At 45.8% G+C, this 24,072-nt stretch overlaps 1 protein-coding gene and 1 long non-coding RNA gene across 3 annotated transcripts in view; one reads left to right on the top strand and one right to left on the bottom strand.

Annotated features, from left to right (window-relative positions):
* Positions 1–24,072, bottom strand: part of Nol10 (nucleolar protein 10) — an 80,352-nt gene that overhangs the window by 27,373 nt on the left and 28,907 nt on the right. For both annotated transcript variants that reach the window (XM_005084938.4, XM_005084937.4), the window contains one exon: positions 20,235–20,287. In XM_005084938.4, the coding sequence (XP_005084995.1) occupies positions 20,235–20,287 (53 nt within the window). The remainder of the gene's footprint in view (positions 1–20,234; positions 20,288–24,072) is intronic.
* LOC121133783 lies at positions 11,489–24,015 on the top strand. The gene is made up of 2 exons (XR_005870759.1): positions 11,489–11,765; positions 23,456–24,015. It is a non-coding gene; the product is annotated as an uncharacterized LOC121133783 (long non-coding RNA).

The raw sequence follows: 24,072 nt of genomic DNA on the forward strand, positions 1-24,072 counted from the left end.
TTAATCACAGTTGTACTTGTTTCAATCAGAAGAAAGACAGCTCAGTATGTGTAAACATGGCAGAGAATAAAATGGAAAAGGAATAAACAAAGCAGAAGAATTTAGTCTTGAAAGGGAAATAGTGCAAAGGTATTGTGTTGTTACATGAGAACTATCAAAAGACAGACAGGCAATTCGGATACCTTATAATAACTTCTATTCATTTACCTGTCATGTGCATCACTGAAAACAGCGCTAGAGCTCTACAATATGTATTTAGCACCAAGATTTTAAAAGGCTTGTCAACCACAACAAGCAAAAGCCTAAGGTAAGAATTACCTCCTCTCAACATTTTCCACTACTTGATAATCCTACCCTAATTTTATGTGACCTCCCCACTGAAATAACAATAAAGTACCTAGCCCACACAAGAACGAGGATCTCAGTTTGATCCTCAGAACCCGTGTTAAAAAACAAAACAAAAAATCCCAAATCTAAGTGTGGTAGCATGTGCTCACAAGTCCAGCACTGGGGAGATAGAGAAGGCAGGCCCCTGGGACTCACTGGCTGGACAAATCTAAGTGTGGTAGCATGTGCTCACAAGTCCAGCACTGGGGAGATGGAGAAGGCAGGCCCCTGGGACTCACTGGCTAGACAGTGAACCCTAATCACAGAGCCCCATCACAGGGTCCCAAGTCAACGATAAATGAGTCTTTAAAACAAAAGTGAAGACACGTGAGGATTTATAGCTGAGGTCGACCTCTGGCCTTTACACATATGCACACACGTGGTATTCGCCCCTCCTGAACACATACAATAGCAATATGTGACAACTCTCAACAACTATTGACAGTGTAAGAGATTTTAAGTGTTTTCATAAAAAAAAACCAAGTATGGTTCTAGCCAGTCTGAAATAACCATTAGTATACAAAGAATGTTGCATATAATTAGTACCTACTTTTTTTTTTTCATACACAGACTCTGGCAGACCTATTAGGCAGCCCAGGGAAAGGCTGGGAGATTGAGCAGAGCTTATAGCAAGCTAATGTAATGAGACCCTCCTCTCCCCTACAATACCACTGTGATTGTGGGGTAGCTTTTTACTGGTGACAGTATCTTCCCTTGCCCCATGCCACACCCACTGAGGTCAGTACTTATTTCAAGGAAAATTTGCTCATTCCCTGGGGATACTACAGACAAGAGAACCTGGGTCAGCAAAATGGAACTTCCAATGACAACTTACCTGTTTACTTCAGCAGTAATTACACAGGAGGAAAAACCAAAATCATAATCAAAGTTATGAACTCAAGTTTGAACTTTTTGAAAAGGTAGAGGAAGAGCCAGCTATAGCAAAGGAGAACAGCCCTTGTTAACATCTTCTTCAATTAAAGGAGGGAAAAGGCCCCAGTGCACTAGCATAGAGGCTGTGGGGCTGAGAACATGGAAATCAAGTCTTACAAGCAGAGGGACCTTACAGACCAGTTCACCATTTCTACAGTTTATATTTTAAATGATAAACAAAATGGTTTGATTCCAGACATTTCTTCAAGAAATACAGCGCATTTTTTAAAAAAATCACAAGGGACTCTCTTAAAGGAACCACTGTGGTTTAAGTAATTGTGGGGTAGTAGCTTGAAATCAACAGACACCTATGCTCAACATTACAATGGATAAAGCACTTTTTGGCCATGATCCCTCTGAATTTTAAACTTTACCCCCAGAGGAAAGATATAGATGGTGTACACACACGCACGCACGCACGCACGCACGCACGCACGCACGCACGCACGCACACAAGCCCTAGTCACACTCAGCAATGAACTGGGTCCAAAGGAGAGTTACATCTCAGGGACTTCAGCTGAAATGAACCCAGTGACAAGTTAGAAGCTCAGGCCCCTTGGAAGAACTGGTAAGAGTAAGAGCTTCTGCACTTGCAAGCACAAGAGCTCTTTTAGTAGCTGCAAACCCCCACCCCCCAAAGTGCAAGTGTCAGACAACAGTTTCCTCCAAGATTGAAGCAGTCTATTCTGAAGGGAAGCTCTACAACTCAAATAGCCCCAGGAAGGCTGGGCATCAGTGGCACACGCCTTTAATCCCAGCACTCGGGAGGTAGAGGCAGGTGGACCTCTGTGAGTTCCAGGCCAGCCTGGTCTACAGAGCTTCCAGGACAACCTCCAAAGCTACACTGGGGGAAGCAGGGGAGCCCCAGGAAGTTCCTGAAATTGACTGGATTCAGTAGGTCCCTCCCTCCCTGTCAGAGTAAACTACAGAAGCTGGGAGTCCCTCTCAGACAAGCTAAGGTACAAAGATGACTCTGAGACCAGACAGCTGCCTGGAAGCAGCAGAAGCCAGCTGAGCTGCCTGAAGTTTAGACCAATTGAGGCACCTGGGAAGGACACTCTCCAACCTGGTGAGCTGCCTGTAGGCTCTGCAATGTGCTCTAGGTTCCAGCTTAGTGACTGTCACCTGTGCTGGGGTGGTCTTTGGTGATACAGTTGTCTTTTGAGAAATTTCTGCTCCTGTAAATAACTCTTCACCCATATTCCTGTAAGCAACTTCCAGTGGATTGTGGGTTAGTAGTCCACTATTAAACCCATTAAGAATGTCTACAGAAGAATCATATATATTTGCACCACATATTTGGGACAAAGAAGATAATACAGCACCTCATCAATGTCAATCTAGGTCAAGTTTGCACCCTAAAGAGTCAGGTCAGTTACAAAAAATTTCAAAAAGGAGTTTTTTGTTTTTTTTTTTAAATATAAATATTACTTGATGGGTGTTGGTGGTACAGACCTTTAATCCCAGCACTCAGGAGCCAGAGGCATGCAGATCTCTGTGAGTTGGAGGCCAGCCTGGTCTACAAGGTGAGTTCCAAAACAGAAAACAAAGCAATACAGAGAAACTCTGTCACAAAAAACCAAAAGTAAGACAAAACAAAAATTTACAGGTCAGAAAGAGATGATGGCACTGTACTACAACATAAATATACATACTAAATACAGCTTCATGTAGTGAATATAGACCAAACTTAGATAAGCTATAATATAAATATCGTGGGCCACTATTTTTATCCATGATAACTTTTATGCTTGTACTGCACTATTCTTTAGGGAGAGAATAGATTTTTTGTATTTCCTCCTAAAACTTACAGCTTACTCCATGTTGGTTCCACAGCCTACCATCACCGGCATGTGTATTCAATTCTGACTGCTGAGGGTTAATAATGAGCGATCACAGACTAGGTGAGCCAAAGGGAGGGACTGTCTTCAAGCATGTAATTGCATTTGCAGCATAATGAGCTGCCTAATTGCACATCCAAGTTTACATGCATTAGCCTGAGTAATTATGAGTCATCCAAAGGTGCACCGCTCTGCTGTAGCCTTTGTCCCCTGTTCCTAAAACTTGGGTTAACATCACCATGATTTAATCTCAGTGCTTAAGATTTACTTTATTTTATTTCTTGGGAACAAGGTTAGCCCAGGCTGGCCTCATCTCTTTAATGTTCATGAAGATGACCTTCAATTCCTCATCATCCTATCCTTGCCTCTCAGGTGCTAGGATCACAGATGTGCGCTACCTCACAGCAAGGCTTTCTTTTGAAAAGGGGAAATATTATCTTCTATGATTTAACTTTGATTTGGTTTAGAGGTATAGTTTAGACTGAAATAATAAGAAATAAGGCCAAGTGAAGCAAACAGGCCTTGTTTGCGGTCAAGGGACCGCTAATCTATGCATGGCTCTGAAAAGCACAAATGAGCACTGGGCAGCATGTCTGCATTCAAGAGCCATGGGAGACTTGACATCCCAGGCAAACAGCAAACCAAAACTAACAACTACAAGGTGCTTTCAGCTAGTAATGGCAGCTCCCAACCCCAAGCCTTGTTAGAATGGCAGTAAACGAATATGAAAAGGACTGAAGCATGAAGAGGCTGGAGTACACTGAGAGTGCACCTGGTCTACAGGAGCATGCACAGGGTGAGTAGGGGGGGGGGGGGCAGAGACAGTCCCTCACAGAGCATCTGCGACAGAAGAAAGCAGGTGCCGGGGCTAGTAAACACCTAATCCCACACCTCTGAGGAGACCAGAGAATAGCGCTCTGGAGGAGAAGCCTGAGCTGCACCACATGGCTGTGGGGCTGTACGGAACAAAGGGGCAGAGGCTCAGGCTATGGGGCTGAAATGACAACTGGGTTAGATATCAGGGCCATCCTTTGTCCCTTGAAAGGCAGAGGCACAGTGTGCACAGCTGTGCTTCTACCTCAGGAAGAATCCAGAAGTGTTCTCTGCAGAAAGCCAAAGGGCCCAGAAGGTCCTGAGGCATTTGTGTCTGGAAACTGGTTCAAAGAGTCAACAGGAAAACTTCCAGGACAAGACAAGGCACAGAGTGATTCCCAGGCAGCATCCCACGGCCTCACTCTCATACAAGAATGGACAGCTAAGATGTCTAAGACCATCAAGTGAAACACCTTCCACTGTAGAGAAAGAAAGCAAAGCTAAGCAGAAACCCTGCCCCCCCAACTAAATCCCGCTAAGACAATAGAAGAAACAGTTACCCTGTGAACAGGCACTGTGGGTCAAATGGGAGGAGAAACGAGAGGAGGAAGGGGAGCGAAGGCCATCTTAACTGAAGTGACTGCATATAGAAACTGCAGAGCCCTTCTGGCTACAACTGCTTGTCCTGTGTGAGGTCAGCAAAAAGACCTGCCCAAAGGGGTCTTCTTGCAGGCCATTTCGAGCCTCACTTCTCTTTCACTGAGTGGGACAGAAGCCATCAGAGGCACTGGCACAGGACTGACAGGATCCAACTTGCTTTACAAGATCCCTCAGATAGAGGCTGGAGACTTGCTGGTTCCAGGCATTTAAAGAAATCTCTTTTCAGTCATTAACCAACAATTAAGCAAGGCAAACAGAGACTTCTGGGGCTCTGCATAACAAAGAGACCAGACTTTATGGTTAGCCAGGAGCCTTAACACACAAGCAAAAAGGAACCATTCTCTTTAAAGTTTCTAGTTTTCAACAATAACAACAAAATGATAAGATGTGTGTGTGTGTGTGTGTGTGTGTGTGTGTGTGTGTGTGTGTGTGTGTGTGTGTGTGTGTGTATACTGTGTGCTGGAGATGGGGGAATAGGAACAGCTTCCGGCCTGCAGTCATAAAGACACTCAGCGGCTGACAAATGGGGGGGTGGTATGCGCTGTACACACAGAAAGAACTAAATCCATGTAGATTTAGTTAGAAAGTAACTTTCTAACATACACCACAGCACAGATGAACCCTGAAACTTGGTAAAAACCAAATCATTCATTTATTTGAAGAGTACTGAAACACCTTCTGCCTTAAGTGTTTGGCTTTGTGGGACTTCTATTTGCATCAATCATTAAATCTTTTCATTTGTTTTCAAATCTTGGTACTAAATTGGGTGGGGGACAGAAAGTTGGTTCTAGGAACCAAATTCCAGGAGTCATCCCTGGCAAAGCTGAGCCACAGAGGCCAGAAAGCCCCACGTACTTCCCAGGTCCCAGCCCATCCCTAGGAAGACTGCCTGGAGAAAGCCCCAAGTACTTCCAAGGTCCCAGCCCATCCCTAGGAAGACTGCCTGGAGAAACAGTCCGTGCTAGCTCATTAGAAGGACACAGAAGCAGCCCACACACCCCTTTGCATTTTTAGGTTTGAACATTACTTGAAGGCTCGGGCTTTGTCAAGGAAGCTTTTAAAAAGCATCCATCGCAGGCTGCTCTATCAGAGTGTTAAGAACCTGGAGCCAAACAGCGTTTAGAAAGTGAGCTCAGATGCTCCTGCTAAACTAGAAAGCGGGGAAGCATAGTGACACTCCAGTGAAGCCCTTAGTTTACATGAAGAAATATCTTATTAAAAAACATGAAATGCCTTCATCAAGTCATCTCTCTCAGATACTTAAAATTAGACATATTTTTTAGAGACAGGCATGGTAGAGCATGTCTTTAGTTGAGGCACACGGGAGTCACCTGCACTCAGGAGGCAGAGGGAAGGAGAGCTCTGTGAGCCTGAGGCCAGTCCCGTTTATACAGAGAGTTCTAGAACAACAAGGGTAAATAGAGACCTTGTCTCAAAAAAACAAAACAAAGGAATAGATTTAGAGAGAGATTCAAACCTAACTCATGAAGTAAAAATGGAAAGTATTAATCTCTTTCTGCTTTGCATTTAAAAATGGCATAGTTAAAATTTTTAATCTTGTGTGTGTGTCTGTGTGAGCCTGTGTATGTGTGTGTGTCTAGGTATGGGTCTGCACACGAGTGCAGTATTATGAAGGCTAGGAGGGAACCTCTGGAGCAGGAGTTACAGGTGGTTGTGAGCCGCCCAACCAAACTCGGGGTCACTGGAAGAGCAGTATGGCATTTAATTGCTGAACCATCACATTAAATAACATGAAAACCTCCTCAGCTTCTATTTTCCTTCAACATGGACTGAAAAAACAAATGAGGGGGAGGAGGGCAATGTCAATATGGTCTCATTTTCAAGTCCACTGTTAGCTGGATGAGACGGACAGATTTTTAAAGGGCCTGTCCACTCTTTCCTGAGGAGCCTGGCCTTGCATCTTGCCTCCAAATCAGTCTGATGTTTGTATCATATTGCACTTGAATTCCAGAGGTTTCCTAGAGTTTCCACCCAGAGCCTGCAGTAACAAGAAGCCGAGCGATGTCCTCTGCCTGCAGCCTTTTCCTCTTACACCTTCCGAAACGTTCAGGCTGACCTCACACGCCCCGTGGACTGGGAGGCACCAAGCCAGCCTCACCCCTGCAGAATGGAGTTATTCCTTTGATCATGCACCTGGAAGTGAGCCCTCCCCCAAGATCTTGCTTTGTCCTTTCATTCTGCCAAGAATCACAGATGGTTTAGTATGCTGGCCTTGGTTGTCAGCACACCAGTTGCTTCCTTTCTACCTGACTTCCTTGCCAGCAAAGGATATGTTAATAAGCATTGGGCACAGTCTCTGGGCTTTCCAAATTAATCCTAGAGTCTGTAAAACCAAGGGCACTATATATAATATACAAAAACACTCAGGGAAAGGAACTTTGGAAAAACAAAGGAAGAATAAAACCATTAAAAATTCTACAACACTTTCTCAAAGTCGCACATTTTAACAGTACTATCCTAGAAAAGTCAACCCCCCCCCTTGGTGATTACTTATTACCTCCAGGGGGACGTGCATGGTGGCCAGGAAACCCTGAAGATGACATTTCAAACCTAGCAAAAGATTTCCATGTTCTTCAAATAAAGCCAAAGGCAAAATGGCAACAAACCAATCAATAAACAACAACAATCTGGATTCAATGGGATAAAATGTGGCCAATTTCTAAGGCACTAGAGAGATCTTAAACACTCAAGAGTTTCCTCAGGTTACTGGAGACCTCCACACCTGACTGTATCAGAGATCTGAGAATAGGGAGTTGTTTGCAGGTCATGGAAAGGGAAGAGAATGTGTTCTAATAATCTTTCTTAGTTATGTCTCAAGCTAGATCCCAGACACCATGCAAAAATCAACCATTATGACCACAAAGCTTTATGTTAAAACATTCCAAACAACAACAGCAGCAGCTCATAATCAAATCTTCCACTCAGAATCAAAGGAAAGAGAGGAAGGTGAAGGAAGAAGAGAAAGGGGGTGGGAGAGAGGCAGTGGGGAGGGGAAGGGAGAGAGACATTGGGCAGGGAAGGAACTATGCAATTTGGTGGGAACCAGCTGTTCTGGATAAAGCAAAGACTTAGCCCCAGGGCAAAAGGAAATGTGCAGGAAGGAAGAGGAGCCGGTGAAGGAGGCACCAACAGACCCAAGGAGAAGCCACTCTGGAAGCTGAACTGAAGCAGGCTATCACAGACCTGCCAGGGTCTCTCTGGATGTAGAGCACCCTTTAAAGGGGGTTTACAAAAGAAACTTCATCTGACTTGAACTATCACTTATGATGATCAAAGCTACGTAATTAGTCCTAAGTTAAGTGGCTTAATGGCCAAGCCTGTCTCTGGGGTATTTAAGGCTGTACCGTGAAGCATTCCAACATGGTCACTGCTAGCCACATGTGGTTACTTAAGGAAAAATTAAAATGAAAACACAATTTAAAAGTTCAGTCCTTTAGGCATCCTGATCACATCTCAGGGCACCCTGGGCACATACCCCCCCCGTGTGTGTGTGTGTGTGTGTGTGTGTGTGTGTGTGTGTGTGTGTGTGTGTGTGTGTACTGAGAAGGATCCACATGAATGCTGGCAGGCATCCCACAGTGGGGCTGAGTAAAGAGGACCAATAGTGTCCATGGTCATAATGACTAGCTTTTGGTCACAGCAAATAGGCAAATAACTAACTGGTCAGCAGGTATAAAACTGTTGCACATCCATGCAACAGGTTTTGACTTAACAGGAATAAGCTAGTAAGTCACAAGAAGGGGTTCAGGAATGCTAAAAGCAAAGCACTATGGAAAGACTGTTAAACAACTGTGTAGTGGATGGCTGCTGCATATTCTAGAAAAAGGCAAAACTATGAAGACAATTAAGAGGTCTGGGACTCCTGGGGACCTGCAAGACTGAGAGAAGGAGGAACAGATGGAGCACATGGGTTTTAATAGGTCACCAACGACATCGTACATTTGTGAAAAGTCTACCAAATGCACAACACCTCGCGTGACCCACACAGTCAAGTGTGGACACAGGCTGATGCTGGAAAGTCAGGGACGCCTGGGAACGGGTTAGAGATGGGCCACTTGCCATAGATGCTGGCAGGAGGGCAGATGGAGAATGAGGTCCTTCTCACTGCTCTGCTGGGATCTAGAAAGCAGCCCAGAAACTAGTGATGACCAGGTGAGGAGGGCATATGACCATGGGCAGACAGACATGCAAGAAACAGGGAAGGCACACTGACCTTTCCTTCAAGAGTACCATTCTGTTCCATAGGAGAGTAACACTGTATTGTATTAAGCTGGGTGTAGAGGTGTGCACCTTAGTCACTGCTACTTCAGAGCTGGAGTTTGAAATCAGCCTGGGCAACACTACTGAGACAAAACACAGAAAGCAGTGGACACAGAGTTCAAGGTTAGCCAACCTACTCAGTAAGACCCTGTCTTATAATGATAATAATAATAATTATTATTAATAAACAAAAAAAAGCAAAGCCACACAAAGCTGATCTCTCACGGGGACAAATCTTGAAGTGGGGATTTGCTGGGACTGGGAACACTGATGGCGGGATGGACAGGACAAATAAATCCCATAGCTCTATTACTTTGTTATATATAAGCCCAATTTTCTCTATAATTTGGCTGTGTCACTGGCCCTCTGCATTCTATTTCTACGAAAAGAAAACTCAGCTACTGGGCACATTAATCAAAGACAATGCCACTGACTTCAGTCCAGCGTTCTCAGTGAATCCAGTCGCTGTGCAGACACTGCACTCTACCTCTGCCGACTAAGTGACCTTGCTCACAGCAAACTGACCGAGAACGGCGGAGTGATAAGCCCGGGAAGCCCCAAGATGGAGGGAAGAACAGAGCTCACAGGCACAGCCTTGGGTGTCATCAGATTCAAACCAGAGTCCGACAGGAAGTCATTCATTTAATGAATGAACAAACAGCATGGCATGTGCCCCACTTAAGCAAAAACAAGACTACCTGATTACATTAACACGACACATGCCATAAGTGTATCAAATACAAATCACACTTATAAATTACATGTTTTAGCCCACTCAGAACTGAAATTAACATTTCAAAATGTGGCAGGATGCTTAGAGAATTGCTTCCGGATCGCCACACATTAATGCCTTAGGTATGCCTGCTATTTTTGTGGCCCAATAATTGTGATGGGAAGTGGAGGGGGCTTCCTCTGCTAAGAAAAACGTCTCAGATACTATCACTGCCCAAGTGTTTAGATTAGAAAGAACGGGAAGCTCCGTTTCCTCTGTGTGAAGTTGAAAACAAAGCACACACTGCCACCTAACACCAAGTGTTACCTCTTACTCACAGTTATAAACATAAATGGACAACAGCACCAAACGAGAGCTTGCCTTGGACCAAATTCACTCCCAAGAGAAATACCATGAATGTGAGCTAGCAAGGAAAAACAAAAGAACACTTCTCTGCTTTTGCTGGCTGGAAAAGTTAGTGAAAACATTTAGAACTTGGACTCCAACTCTTCAATAGCCTAGAACTGCCTATTGGTGCGTCCCATCTGTCCTCCCAAATCTTCCCATGGACCTGGGCTTCACCTCTACACCTTCCCTGGAGGTTAAAATTCAGCAGATGCTCCTTCATATGTACCGGATAGCAAGACATCTGAAAACCACCCATCTCTCATGACAAATCTGAACTCAAATGAAAGTCAATCATCATGGTTTTTCATTCAAACTTGCCTTCTCTTTGCTCTGGTAGCTCTGATGTGTGTCTGTCCCTCGAATGGTCCAAGAGCTCTTCCTGCACACTCAGTGATGGAGGATTTCTTCAGTCCAGTAGGCTGGTGTTTTTCTCACCTCACACATGCTGTCTTTAAGAATCCACTTGCCTTAACATTTTGACAAGGTGCTTTCTAAACTATGTTCTGACTGTTCACCAATCTATAACTACCAGAAATGCTTCTCAATGCCCACCAGGGATCTTGGGAGAACTCCTCACTGCTCCACCTTGTCACATATCCGGCCCACATGGGGAGTCTCGAAGGCTCTTGGGCTTCAGCAGCTGAACAAAGCCCTCTGCTGTTTTGCACAGATATGGTTGCTAAGGTCTTCCTGCTCCTGCTGAACTTTCTAACTGGATCTTATAAATCTTCCCCCTTTTGTATTCTAGCCATTAATTTGAATGTTTCTTAGCTTTAATCCTATTGGTTTAAACTTAGGGGCAGGAGAGAAGGCTAAGCAGTTAAGAGCACTAGCTGCTCTTCAATCCCCACTTAGGACCCCATAGCAGTTCACAACTGTCTATAACTCCAGTTCCAATATCTGGCATTCTCACACAGACATACATATAGGCAAAACCCAAATGTACAAAATAAATAAATCTTTAAAAAATGTAAACTCGTACCCAGACAGTGGATTTTAAAGTCAAGAGGCTACAACCAAGTGGAACAGGAAAATTAATCTGAAATGTCGTAGGTGTTGTGGTAGAAGCATATGCCTGTAATGCCAGCACGTGGAAGGTAGCCGCAGGAGGATCGAGAGCTGTCAGCATGGGAAGACCCTGTCTCACAAAGAACAAGCTCGTCCTGACAGCACAGACCTACTATGCCAGCCACCTGGCTGAATGAGGCAGAGGGATCTGGAGATTAAGTTCAGTCTGGACTACAGATCCAGTCCATAGCTGGCCTGGACACTTAGCAGGAACATATCTCAAAATAAAACATATGGCAAGGACTGGAGGGAGCTACAGTTCAGCAGTTACAGGCTTCCTAGCATACGTAGGAGTCCAGGTTCCACCCCCATTACTACAAACAAACACAACCAAACTTTAAAAAACCTTTGGAGCATTCCCTCTGGGAGCAATACTACACAAGCAGATGACTTGTGTCCAGTGATGAGTCATGCCCAAAACTCCATTATCTGAAATGACCAGGGGCCTTCTCAGTGTGATGTCATCATGAGAATGTGGGGAAGCACCAGTATTTTCCCTGGTCCTGCGGTTCATCTCGACCACAGAGCACAGCAGAAGTCACTGCACAGCTGCTTTCTCCAAGTTCACAATGATGCTGCGGCATCGCTAGCACCATCCTGGATGCAGACTAGAAGAGAACTAGGAATCAGCCAAATATCCTGCACCGGAAACGCTCTCCCAGGTAAGTGAGGCCGAGACAGGTGCCTAGGAACAGCAAGAGACAACCCCTATCTGACAATGCTCTAAAGACTAGTGCCTGCTCTGGCCCCCCACTGTCACCCTGATTGGGAAACAGGCTTAGCAAGGAAAGTGACTCACTGGCCAGGCCAGTCACTGAGCTGTACCCAACTCTAAAATCTGAGCTCCTTCCCTTGAGTGACACAGAATAAGGAAACCACCCCTAGATCCAGCTCTGCTAACAAATGGTTATCTGGCCTTGAACAAACAAGCTGAGTCTCAACTATAAATCAAGGAGCTGGCTTAGCGACCTCAAAGAGTCCTTCCTGCTCTCTGTTCTGGGCTTCAAAAGCTTCCTCCTCCCTTCAAAGGGCACTCGGCCCACCTGTAGTGGGGGTGGGGCACTTCAGCAGCTACTCGTCTGCTTGTGTTCTGTCTTGTACACCCTCTGCTTGCTGGCACAGTCTCTGGAGGACAGTGCTTTTGCCTATGGCACTACTTCCCCCAAAACAGGGACGATGCTGCCACTAGTCCTATAAGATAGCAATTTCTGACATAATTACTTCTGTTACTGTATCAACACTTCCCTGATTCGATGAGCCTTTTATAGGAAAATGTCATCAATCATTTCCACAATTTACATGCACACTACTACAGCAGCAGCAGTTTCAGCACATACTACTGTGTCAATGACAGCTCTCTGGAGTAGTAAGCTCATGTTGATGGAGTTAGCTGAATCAAATACGCAGGGCCCATCAGGCAGACTGGACCCCAGATCTTAGGAAGGAGACGGAAGAGCAAGCACTTCCAGCAACTCCAGGGAACAGTACAGATCCACACACATGTACCACAGTGACAACTGTGCCCTGCACACAAAGTAACTTTTGCAGAAACTCATCAACAGACAGCAAAAGTTATAAATCCTCACAGACAACAGCAAAAACTACATATCCTAACAGACAGCAAAGGACACAAATCCTTACAGACAGCATAAACTACAAATCCTTACACACAGCAAAAGCTATATATCCTTATAGATGACAGCAAAAGTTACATATCCTTACAGACAACAAAAGTCACATAGCCTTACAGATAACAAAGGCTACATAGCTTTGGCTTTCAGTTTCCTTTCGCAGTTTCATAGGAAAAGTGCAGGTGGCCATGCCGGAGGAGCTGCTGGTGGCAATGAAGTTGAGGTGTCGGCCCACCAGGAGGCAAATCTGTAACGGGTTAATCTCGGCTAGGCAAGGCCCCAGACCACAGAGCTTGGAACGCCTTTTGCTTCTGCCGTGCCTTCACATGTGCCTTCTGGCATGATGTGAATGTGTGTGGGGAGATCCACACTGACTATAATGTAGTGTTTACCTCAAGGAAATATCCCATTCTACTGGGTTTCTTACTTGTGGATTATTATAAAGAGGATTTCTTCCTAAGCTGTACTAATTGATAGCAATGTTAGTTTAAATAGAGTTTTGGTGATAAAAAAACACAACAAGGAAGTGTCACACAGTTAGAACACATGAGTTTCTCTTGAGGAGCCACACAGACTGTGGCTTAGGTTAATGATTAAGAAAAACAATTGAGTCCCAGTAGCCCAGTTAGTTTAAAAAAATTTAACCTTAATTTTGGGAGATGTGTTCATAGGTTTCACAATGCATCATAGCTGAAACAAAGCTTTGAAAATGTAAACTAAGTTAGACTCAGATGCTTTTGTGAAAGTCTTGAGGTGAAAAGCCAAGAAGACAACCCACAGTTTTAGAAAGGCCCACAGGTGAACGAGGAACTCTTCAAGGTTGGGGAAAGAACAAGGCAGCCCAATTATCATTAGCTAACTTGCCTTTCTTGCTAGGATTGCTTGATGACCAAAGGTGATGATTAATTCCTTGTACCCATTTCTGCCCTCAAATCTCCTGATATAAAAAACTATTGATGAGTGGGTATGCAGCCTAAAGAATTAAAGTAGAGCTGACTGATTCTTTCTCATGTATAAAATTTTAGGTTTGTGATTCCTTTAAGATTTCTTGTAAGATTACCTTTCAAGATAAGCAATGAAGTGATTGGTTCCTTCTTTGTTACTGTAGAACACAGCCTGCCAGTCAGACCTGCCTGAGAAGAATATCTTGCTTGTTTACACTCTGTTAATCTATAACAAGTTGCTTAGGTATATGGGCTCTTGGAGATAATTTGTTTTTCACCTGTAATATATAAAATGTTTAATCATGATAGGGATATGGAAAACATGGGTTTTTTACTTGTATTCATTGTAATAATTCACTTGAAAAAACAGAATGTTACCGCATTGTAATTTCTAAACTGCCTGAAAGATTTTGTTCAGGTCCATAAGCTGTAGAGGGAAAATAAAGACAGAGAATAAGGAAGAAAAAAGATAAAGAGAGAAGGAAAACATCAAGAAAACCAGAAGGGACATTTCTGGATAGAGATAAGAAAAGAGAATAGAGAACACAGAATCAGAATAAAAAAGAAGAAAGAAAAGATCTAAAGGAAACTGTCAAGAGTGTGTCTTTTTCCTTTACCCCCTCAGATAAAAAAGTCACAGTATAGCCACTCTGTGGATTTCCCTTTGCACCCTGTGCTGCTGCAGGCTAGCCCCCAGGTAGCAAAAGAAAAGGGTTGAATCTTTTACAAACAGAATCACCACCAAGTCTTTGGAATAGAGTCTTAGCTGTAGAAATCTGTTGGCACCTCCAAACACAGGCACTACACCACCTGAAGCTGCTCCATGCTTGATCAGACTGTACCAAACATGCCAAGCTGCTCAGACCACAGGAAGAGCGCTCTGATACAAGAACAGGCTCCATCGTCTCTGTACTTCAGTAACACTAGCAAGAGAAACTAGTCAATCTGGTCTAGAGACAGCTAAAGCACTGCAAACCATCCTTGTCAAAATATACAGCCACTGTCTAGCGCTCCCAACATCTGGTTGTCAGACTTCCCACGAGTATGCTGTTCATGGACTCAACCCGGAAGATTCACAGTGAGACAAAACTGCTTTGGGTGCTGGGGAAAAGAAACACCTTCTTCCCTCCACCCGTGTTTTATGTAGTTGGGGAAGGACACACAGGGAAATACACACAGAGAAATAGATAAGTACGCACAGTGGGTATGTGAGGCCACGAAGGCCCCGTGGTCTGTATCACAGCCACTCAGTTGTGTTCAGGGAGACTGCTGGATTGCACTGCTTTCTTTTAACAAAGCCCTGCTTACAGCAGCGTCAGAGAGAGAGAGCTGATGCTCACGAGATCCCTGGTCTAGAGTCCAGCCTTCAAGGTGATCTGACTCCGGTGTGATGGGATCCGCTCTGTGGCTGGGATAGGAATGACTGCCGAGGCTGTCCGGTGGTCAGTCAGCATCCACAGCTCTGGAAAAGCTTCTGTGCCTGCACATTTCCACTCAGTGTAACTTGATCCATGTGAACTTCTACCTCCCTAGACTTCTCCTAGGATCTGGTTATGAAATATACCTGCTCCCTCATTTAATTAGTGGGTTGTTAAATTTTCCAAGTGCTTTTTTTCTTGTACTATATCTGGGCAAGGGTCAACCACACAGACTTCTGAAAAATTATTCTTGAACAGTTCTGGAGGTCTCTTGGAGATGCTCTGACAGACGTGGATAATCGTCCCCTAAACGTCAGGCTAGCCCAGGCTCCGTGCACCTTGGCTCCACAGGTGACTTCAAGGAAACAGCAGAGCTCAGCTCTTTGTTCCAACTTTTGTTTTCCTGTTGAGACTGTTGAGGATGAGCAGTGACAGAGCGTGGGGCCAGCATGCACAAGGCCATATGTGCAGTCCCCAGGTGTCCCGTTTACTTTGTGCTGCTGTGATAAAACACCATGACTGAAAGCAACGCGGGGAGAACAGGGCTTGTTTGGCTTACATGTCCCGACCACAGTTCAACCCTGAAGGAAAGCAGGAAGGACTCAAGAGAGCAGGACAGGAAGCATGGAGAAATGCTGTTTACTGGCTTGCTCCTCATGGCTTGCTTGGTTACCTTTCTTCACTCCTCCCCTCTATCTTTCCCTCTTCCTTTCTTTCTGAGACAGGGTCTCACTATGTAGCACAGCTAGCTTAGAACTCACCATGGAAACAAGATAGGCTTTGGATTCATAGAGACCCACCTGCCTGCTTCTGCCTCCCAAGTGCTGGGATGAATCTGTGTGCCACCATGCCTGCACACCCCATCCAGGAGCATCTGCCTGGGGGAGCACTGCCCACAGAGGGTTGAACTCTCCCACATAATTAAGAAAATGCCCACAGCCTTGCCAATGAGCAAATCTAATAAAGGCAATGAATCCCTCAATAGAGGTTCCTCTTCCTAGGTCACTCCAGCTGGTGGCAAGCCAACAAAACCTAACCAGCTCACCAGAAGTCACTACCCACCCAGAAAACAATGTCCTCTCTAATAACTTCATGTTTGGGTTTTGGCTAATATACAGCTGGTTTGGCTGGCAATACAGTCTGACCACTTGGCGATTCCTGTAACTAGAAATGGCTTTACCAAGATCTATTCTGAGCAGGGTGAGATGGGACAGAGAATCTGGTCTCTAGCCCTTTTGCCTGCCATACAGGACATCGTAAACTGTACGAGGAGATAGGACATGGTTCTGAGCAAACAGACCATCTACTGGACCTGTCTTCAGCAGATTACAGAACTGATTTATACTTGTACTTTTACTATGGTATTTGTATAATCTAGTTGTTGTATGGAAAACAGACTGCAACCCGGTTATGGGAGTGCACACATGTAATCCTAGAATACTGGCGGCCGCAGTAAGGACAACTTCAAGTTCTTGGCCAGTCTGGACAATAAGAGGAAGACCCTATCTTTTTTTTTTTTTTTTTTTAAGGCAGACTGAACACCGGACAAAGAAGAAACATGGGTTAAGAGGTCAAGATGATGACCCTAGGCGAGCCTGTGGGAGCCAAGCACAGGCGAAGGGCTGCAGCTGAGGCTCCGCATGGACTCATGGTACAGTTAAGACGTCCACACGGAAGCAACGAGGAGACACATAGCAGGCGAGGAGAAGCTGGAGAGGAGTCTGGCAGCTGCTCACAAAGCACTGGGCGATGGGCTGCTGCCACAGTGGATGCAGACAGAAAGGCAGGCTCTGAGCCAAGCACTCCTAGCCTTGAGACGGAGGGAAGACCGCCAAGGCCCAGACACTGGGACACACTGGGAGATGGAGGCAGCAGACACGGTCAGATGGGAATATCATGTTCCACATACTACATAAAGCTACATGGTGACACCATGGAGAAAGACTAATAAGGGAACTAGACTGTCTCTGCACACCTGGCCGTCCAGGAAGAGCACAGGCTAGACTGCTGGCCACCATCGTCCTGCTGCTGTGGACCACAGCATTTACAATATCGACCCAGGTTTACACTGTGGTCACAGACCAAGATCAAACCTTGGGCCTTAGAAACTGTATACTATCTATAAGAGGGATGCTGGTTAATATTTCTATACGACAGAAACTGAGACACAGTTCTGCTGCTGAGTATCCCAGCCCCTCTATGTGTCAAGTCAGTTTTGCTCAAGTTCAAATGACATTTACCAGAAACAGAAATGCTAGTGCAGGTTAGCCAGTAGTCTTTGGGTTTAGTTTTGCCTTTAAATGACTTGCATACTTCATTACTATTAGTGAGTGTGTGTGTGTGTGTATGTCTGTAAGTGCACAGACATATAAAGGACAGAGGGCAATGGCAGGAACACACTTGTCACCTTACTTTTTTAGTCTCTCACTGTACCTTGGATTTGGGGCTGGACCGGCTGGCCGGCATGCCTTTGGAATCTGCCTGTCTCTGCAACCCAGGACTAGGACTGCAGGCGCACACCACTGCACTGGCATTTATACGGATGCTAAGGATCTCGTACAGCAAGTATTTGTCCAGTGAGTCATCTCCCTAGCATTCCTACCCCTTCCTTCACATTTTTAACTCTGCCCTATTTGCAGGGACTAGGTATTCCAGAAAATACCCTCCAATTTTTAAACTAAATAGTCAATGTCAAAATAGTATATTTTGCTGATTTGATAGGCAGTCAAAGATATAGAAAGTACAGAATATTTTTCCTAATAAACTGTTTTGAAATAAAATAACTGTCAGGACTGAAAGGTAGGCTAAATAGAATTTCATATAATCTTTATAGAAACTTAAATTTATTTCAAACAACACTGAAAACATGTACCATTAATTAAATGAGTTTTTTTCTAAATCAAACAGCTTTCAAAACAAGTGATACATTTTCCTCTGATATGCATGCACACCCAGTATGGGGTATGCAGGCAACTCGGGACTCAGGGGCTCCTGGTTGCGGAAGCCAGAGACGGCAAAGCCAGCAACTGAAGGAGCTTGCCATACACAGAGGCTTGGAAGTCAGGGACTCTCCCACTGCAGCACCAGCCTCAGGGCTGGGCTCTGAGGTGTGTCACAGAGCACTTAGATTCCCACAGGAGCCTACAGTTGCCAACGGCGATCACCACACAGGACTAACCTGAGACTGAGCCCACCCTGCAGAGAACCAAGTCCTTGTCCTGTTTCTGGAACTACTGACAAATAAGATGCTGAAGCAAGTGAGGAAACAAACACACCTAACTCCCCGCGAGAGGACAAAGGAAAGGACGGGGAAAGTGGGATGGAGATGAGGGGAAACCCATTTGGTCTCAAAGGGTTAGCATAGGTAAGGAAGGGTGCAGGGAGCTAAAGTTAGGAACTGTTAGTCTCCGGAGAATGCACGTATTCAGAAAGATGTTATCAGCTAGAAGGGCAAAAACGAACACGCTGAGAGAACAGCATGCCGCCTTCTCTGCAGCACAGCCTGCAGGGATGTGGGGACAGCTATCCTGATTTATAAGATGTTCATACAAATCACAGGCCAGACCTCCTCAACTTGGCAGCAGCCACGGCCTAAACACACACTTCTCTGGTTCTATAGGCCTCAAACGAGCCCTCGAGCCCTTAAGTTTGATATTAATCTTCCGGTAAATGACAAGCTTTCAGCCCTGGGGCTCGCGCTGCGCTTTGAAGGAGCAGTAGAAAGAGCAGGTGCCAAGTAGAGACAAATGGCACTGAAGAACATGACTTGGTGCAAGAGTGGCAGGGCAGACGGGGCTCAGGAAGACAAGCAGAGGACAGGCTGCAGCTCGGTGCTCGGCCTAGCAAGGCCTCTGTGCACACTACATTCACTACCTGAGCTTTGAGCCCATTTCACAGCTGCCTGCCAATCTCAGCTACTAAGCTGAAACTCAGGGGCCTTGTGAGTCAGGACAACAACTTCTCATCGTTCAGCTACCATCAGCCCCTCTTGCTCCTGCATTCAAAGTCTCCATTACTCATAACAACTCCACACGCCACAAATGTTGGCTGGAGTCAGTGTGGTACCTGGCACACGGCTATTCAACAACAGAAACACAGGAAGATGAGTGAACCATGGGAATAAAGGAACCAGTATCTGTGAGGCTGGGTGGGAGAAGCAGACAACAATGCAGGAACAGCAGCAGCTTCCGGTTTGAACAGCCTCACTTTACTATCACTCAGAACAAACACTACAGAGTGCTGCAGCATCAATTCCCCAAGACACAGAGCTCAACAGCAGGTGGAGTGGGAAAAACCAAGTCACATACAGCTGATCCAGTCCAAGGAAGACTTTCCATGACTAGCAGCCCACAGCAGTCCTAGAGTCCACTGCTCTCAAATCTTCCTATCTGCAAGGCCCAACACCCCCTCCTCCCCCAGACCCCAGAATGGCTATGCCAGTTCTACACGAAGGCTGCCTTCCTAAGAGAACATATTCCTTTTCTCTCCTCCTATAGACTAAAGGGCAAAATGTGGAAACTCCTGATGCAGAAGAACAATTCTTTAAGGACGACAACATAACAATAGATTGTAAGCCGGGGGTTGGTGGCACACGCCTTTAATCCCAGCACTCGGGAGGCAGAGGCAGGCGGATCTCTGTGAGTTTGAGGCCAGCCTGGTCTACAGAGCGAGTTCCAGGACAGCCTCCAAAACAATACAGAGAAACCCTGTCTCGAAAAACAAAAAACAAAACAAAACAAAAAACAAAACAAAACAAAAAACTAATAGATTGTAAGCTACATGTCATCACCGATAATCCTTACCATCTAAGATGGCCTCTCTCATGCAGGACTGATTTGTGACAGAAACAAACCACAGTGAGGCAACTAGCATTGCACCAGATTCTCAGTTTGATTTAGACCTCCGCTTTGTAAGTAGCTGGAAGTTCTAGATTCGGAAATACTTCACAGCAAAACAAACAAAGCATGTCGTTTTTTTCACGCCTGCGCTAAGACAGCACGAAACAATCCGCGCAGCAGAATGCTGAGACTTTTACTCGGCCGCAGAACACTCTGAGTCTACAGTGAGCACAGCCACACAAGCCCAAAGGCTGTCAACACAACCAGTCACACCCTGTGCCTGCTACTGTTGGCTCTTACCGGAATGTAGTAGATGCCCATCTTGGGGGCCTCATTGGCAGTGAGAAGCATCCCTGAAAACAAACACAATGAGAAGTTAAACACATGACAAGAATTACCCTTTCTACTTGTTTTACATTTTCAAAGGCCTGAGTTGCCAGTATTTGCAAGCTGCCTTTCTGGCTCCCTATCTATAAATTTCATGGGCCAAGGCCATAAGAAGGTTTCAGAGAGGCATTCAGCTCTGCACAAGATGTACTACAGCCATGCCTCTCATGACTACACATGAACTCAGCCAACATCTTCCTGACCCCTTAGAAGGTAATGCATGATTCTTGACCAGCTCAAATATGATCTCAGTGAGCATGGTACCCTTTAAAATAAACATCTCCAGCCCATACAATGTGGAACATGAAAACTACACTCAAAACAGATAAGATGAATAGGTTTCTTACATTGTCAAATAAACCACTAATAGTCTAAATATCACCAACAAAATGAAAAACAATTCTGCCACCTATGTGTAGCTGCCAACACGCCTTCCTCAGCCTGCTTTCTGTTTCTAACGTAACACCAAACTAAAGAGCAACAGTGATTCAAAGAGCAGAACGAGGACCATGGGCTTGGTGTAGCCATTTTCTCTATGAGCAGTAACAGTTCTTTTGAGGAGACTGGAATTAGGGACAGTATTTCCACTCAATTTTTCAAGATGCTGCTGCTTATGGTTCCCAAGAGGAAAAAAACTGTTCAGAGGGAGAAAAGACATGAGCATCTGGAGTCAAAGACACTCCTCTGATGTGAGTGGTGTCAGAGATCCGATAAAACAGCACATGTGGGTACACATGCACCCCCCCCCTTACACACACACGTGTGCGTATCAGAACTCATGTGGGTATACTTCAGGGAAAGGGCTCATCAGGCTTAAGACACAAATCTAGAAACAGTGTTCTATAGCAGTGCTACTTAGGGTGAGCTCCCTGAGCCATCTACACCTGCTACCAGGCTGGTGATAAAAGTACAGAAAATGAAAGGGACCTAAAAGCCTGTAGGCAGCTTAACACAGCAGTGTCAAAAGAGGACAAAATCAAACCACAGCAGTGTTATCTCCATGTGTCACCATTTTGCTAGTAAGTCATCTTCACTGTTCTGTACAAAAGTACCAATCTGCAAGGGGTCGAAGGTGAAAAGCACAGAAAGAAAGAAAGGCAGGCAGGCAGGCAGGCAGGCAGGCAGGCAGGCAGGCAGGCAGGCAGGCAGGCAGGCAGGCAGGCAGGCAGGCAGGCAGGCAGGCTGGCTGGCTGGCTGATCAAGCGTGTGTAAAAAGCACCACAGTAAAACACACAGCTTCAGTCACACTCTGCTGAGGGAGATGGAGAGCGACTGGCCTTTTCCACAGTCTAGGTGGTCCTGAAGCTCTGTACGGCAGGTGAGAAAGCTGAGGGGCATAATGAGCAGAACTAAGCCTAAAGTGGGTCTTTCTCAAGTCCAAGGATCACCTTCTTCTCTTCCTGTCAACGGCTCTGAACCTCTAATCCTGCCTTTACAGGCTGGGGCAGGACTCAGACACGAGTCATCGAGCCATGCACACCAGGTCCCAGAGCTGGGCTGCCTGACAGTGCCCTGACCTGTGCAGAATGGCTGCTCAATGCATGGAGGCTGTGCAAGAGGCTGCCAGAGTAGCCAGACAAGGACCAGAAGATGAGCTAGGAAGGCAAAATCATTTCTCAGTATTTGGAGCTGCCTTGCAAACAGAGAAACATCACTACTCATGATTAGGCTCTATTACTCCAAAAATGAGTATGTGGACATATGAAAAGGGGATTTTAGCTTTTCTAAACTATGACTAGGTACCTGGTGATGAAGACCACAGCACAGAGCGGAGGGGAAGACCAGTATGGTAAAGCAAGGGCAGCACACAGCCTCCAAGCACAGCAAGGGGCCCAAGCCAACAGGCCGAGGCCAGCACCTAACTACACCATGGTCTCATGAAACAATTACTGGCCTGGTTGGTGCACACCTAACCACTTTGCCTCTTGCAAGTCATCTGACCGAAAAAAGTTGTTTCTCATCCAAACCACACATGGTAAAGGAGATTCCCCAACACACTGAACCAGCCTTATCCTCCCCACATGGGTAACCTGTGGAATGAGATCTGACAGTCAGGGCCTGAAGTCTGGCATGAGGCTTGTCTGTGATTCTTCTTAGTTCTTGGTTTTTCAAAAGACAGGAGAATTTCTCTATAGTCATGGCTATCCTGGAACTAGGTCTGTAGACCAGGTAGCCTCAAACTCAGATATTCGCCTGCCTCTGCCTCCCAAGTGCTGAGATTAAAGGTATATGCCACCATACTCGGCACACTCCATAGAGCTAGTGGTCTCACTAAGTTCCATCAAGTTGGGGACGTCACTGTTAAGCTCAATCAGTCAATCAATCAATCAATCAATCAATCAATCAATCCTCCACTGCTATTCTAGATCCAGGACAGGACAGTAAACAAGCTACATGACACCCAGAAGAGCAACCACATACATCCAAGGGACGGACATTCTACCACAAGATTGGCCTGACCTTACAAATGAAGAAGAGGGGGATAGCATGGTGTGTGGTGGGTGGTATGCACCCTTTCAGACTGTCCCTCCCCTGCCAGCCTCTCCTCTCCCCTCCCCCCTCACTGAGCTGCCACTGTAGCCGAGAATCCATGTTAGTTCGTTTCAACACCTCACCTAGGACCTCAGCACCTTCTCTACGAGTCCCTCACCTCTGCAGAGGTGACTTTACATGCATCAGCACAAGACCCTGCCATTCTTACAGATGACATGCGAATGACAGGATCCTCCATTGCCCATCCCCCTCCCTAGTAGCATGTAACTGGAGTCTCTTTCAGAAGCTTCTAGCCAAGGCCAGGCCAGGTAAATAACCCTGGTAGACTACACAACTGCTATGACCTCTCACGGAGCAAGAAAGAAAGCCAAGCCGACTGTGGTGTTGCCCACTACAACCCCAGGACCCAGAAGGAAAAGCCTGAGTTTGAATCCAGGCTGGGCCACAAGTTGTGCTACAGGGAAGCTGCTGAAACGCAGAGGGAGATTCTCACACGCCCCCCCACACACACACAAAACAAGCTCAAAAGCTAGACAGAGGAAAAAACAAACAAACTGTGGGTCACTGACTACAAGGTTACAGTAAGTAAGTGAGAGCCTTCAATTTTTGCACTGAAAATGGCAGTCTGCTCTTCCCTCCAGGCCCCCGCTGCAAGCACACACTGCCTCGGATTCTCCCCACGGTCAGAACGCCTGTGCTTCTCTACTGTATCCAGCCCTGCCAAGGTTCTCCACTGGCTTTCTCCCCATCGCTCTTAACAGAAGCGCTCCTGCTATCTACAGTCTCATGCTTCCTGTGGTGACCACACCTACTACCACTTCTTCAATGATCCGTCTGTATCCTTGTCGAAGAACACTCTCGGCACACCTGCTTACCCGGAGACCACATATGCGATGGTGCACTAGGTGGCTCCAGGTGCTGGCCTGTGGCAAACAGACACTAGGTCTCTCCTGTCACTGCTTGATACATAGATGTCACATGTGCTTGCTACCTTAACTCAGAACACTACTTTCTAGGCACTGCAGTTCCAAGTCAGTCCACCTTCATCTGTGTGGGCCCTCTGGTGACAGATGGAGCCCAGGCACTCAGGTCACCAGCCCTGCCATAACCCTCCTTGTTACTCTTCTAACATTGTCTGCTCAGTGAATCACCTCACCCACAAAGCCATTCTCATCCCATTTAATAAATCCCTCTACGTAAGTCCCTGACAGGCTTCTCTGCCTGTCCTCTGTGGCTCTGATTCGGACACATATGTAAT

Source organism: Mesocricetus auratus, unplaced genomic scaffold, assembly GCF_017639785.1.
Source record: "Mesocricetus auratus isolate SY011 unplaced genomic scaffold, BCM_Maur_2.0 Super-Scaffold_100024, whole genome shotgun sequence".
Lineage (NCBI taxonomy): Eukaryota > Metazoa > Chordata > Mammalia > Rodentia > Cricetidae > Mesocricetus > Mesocricetus auratus.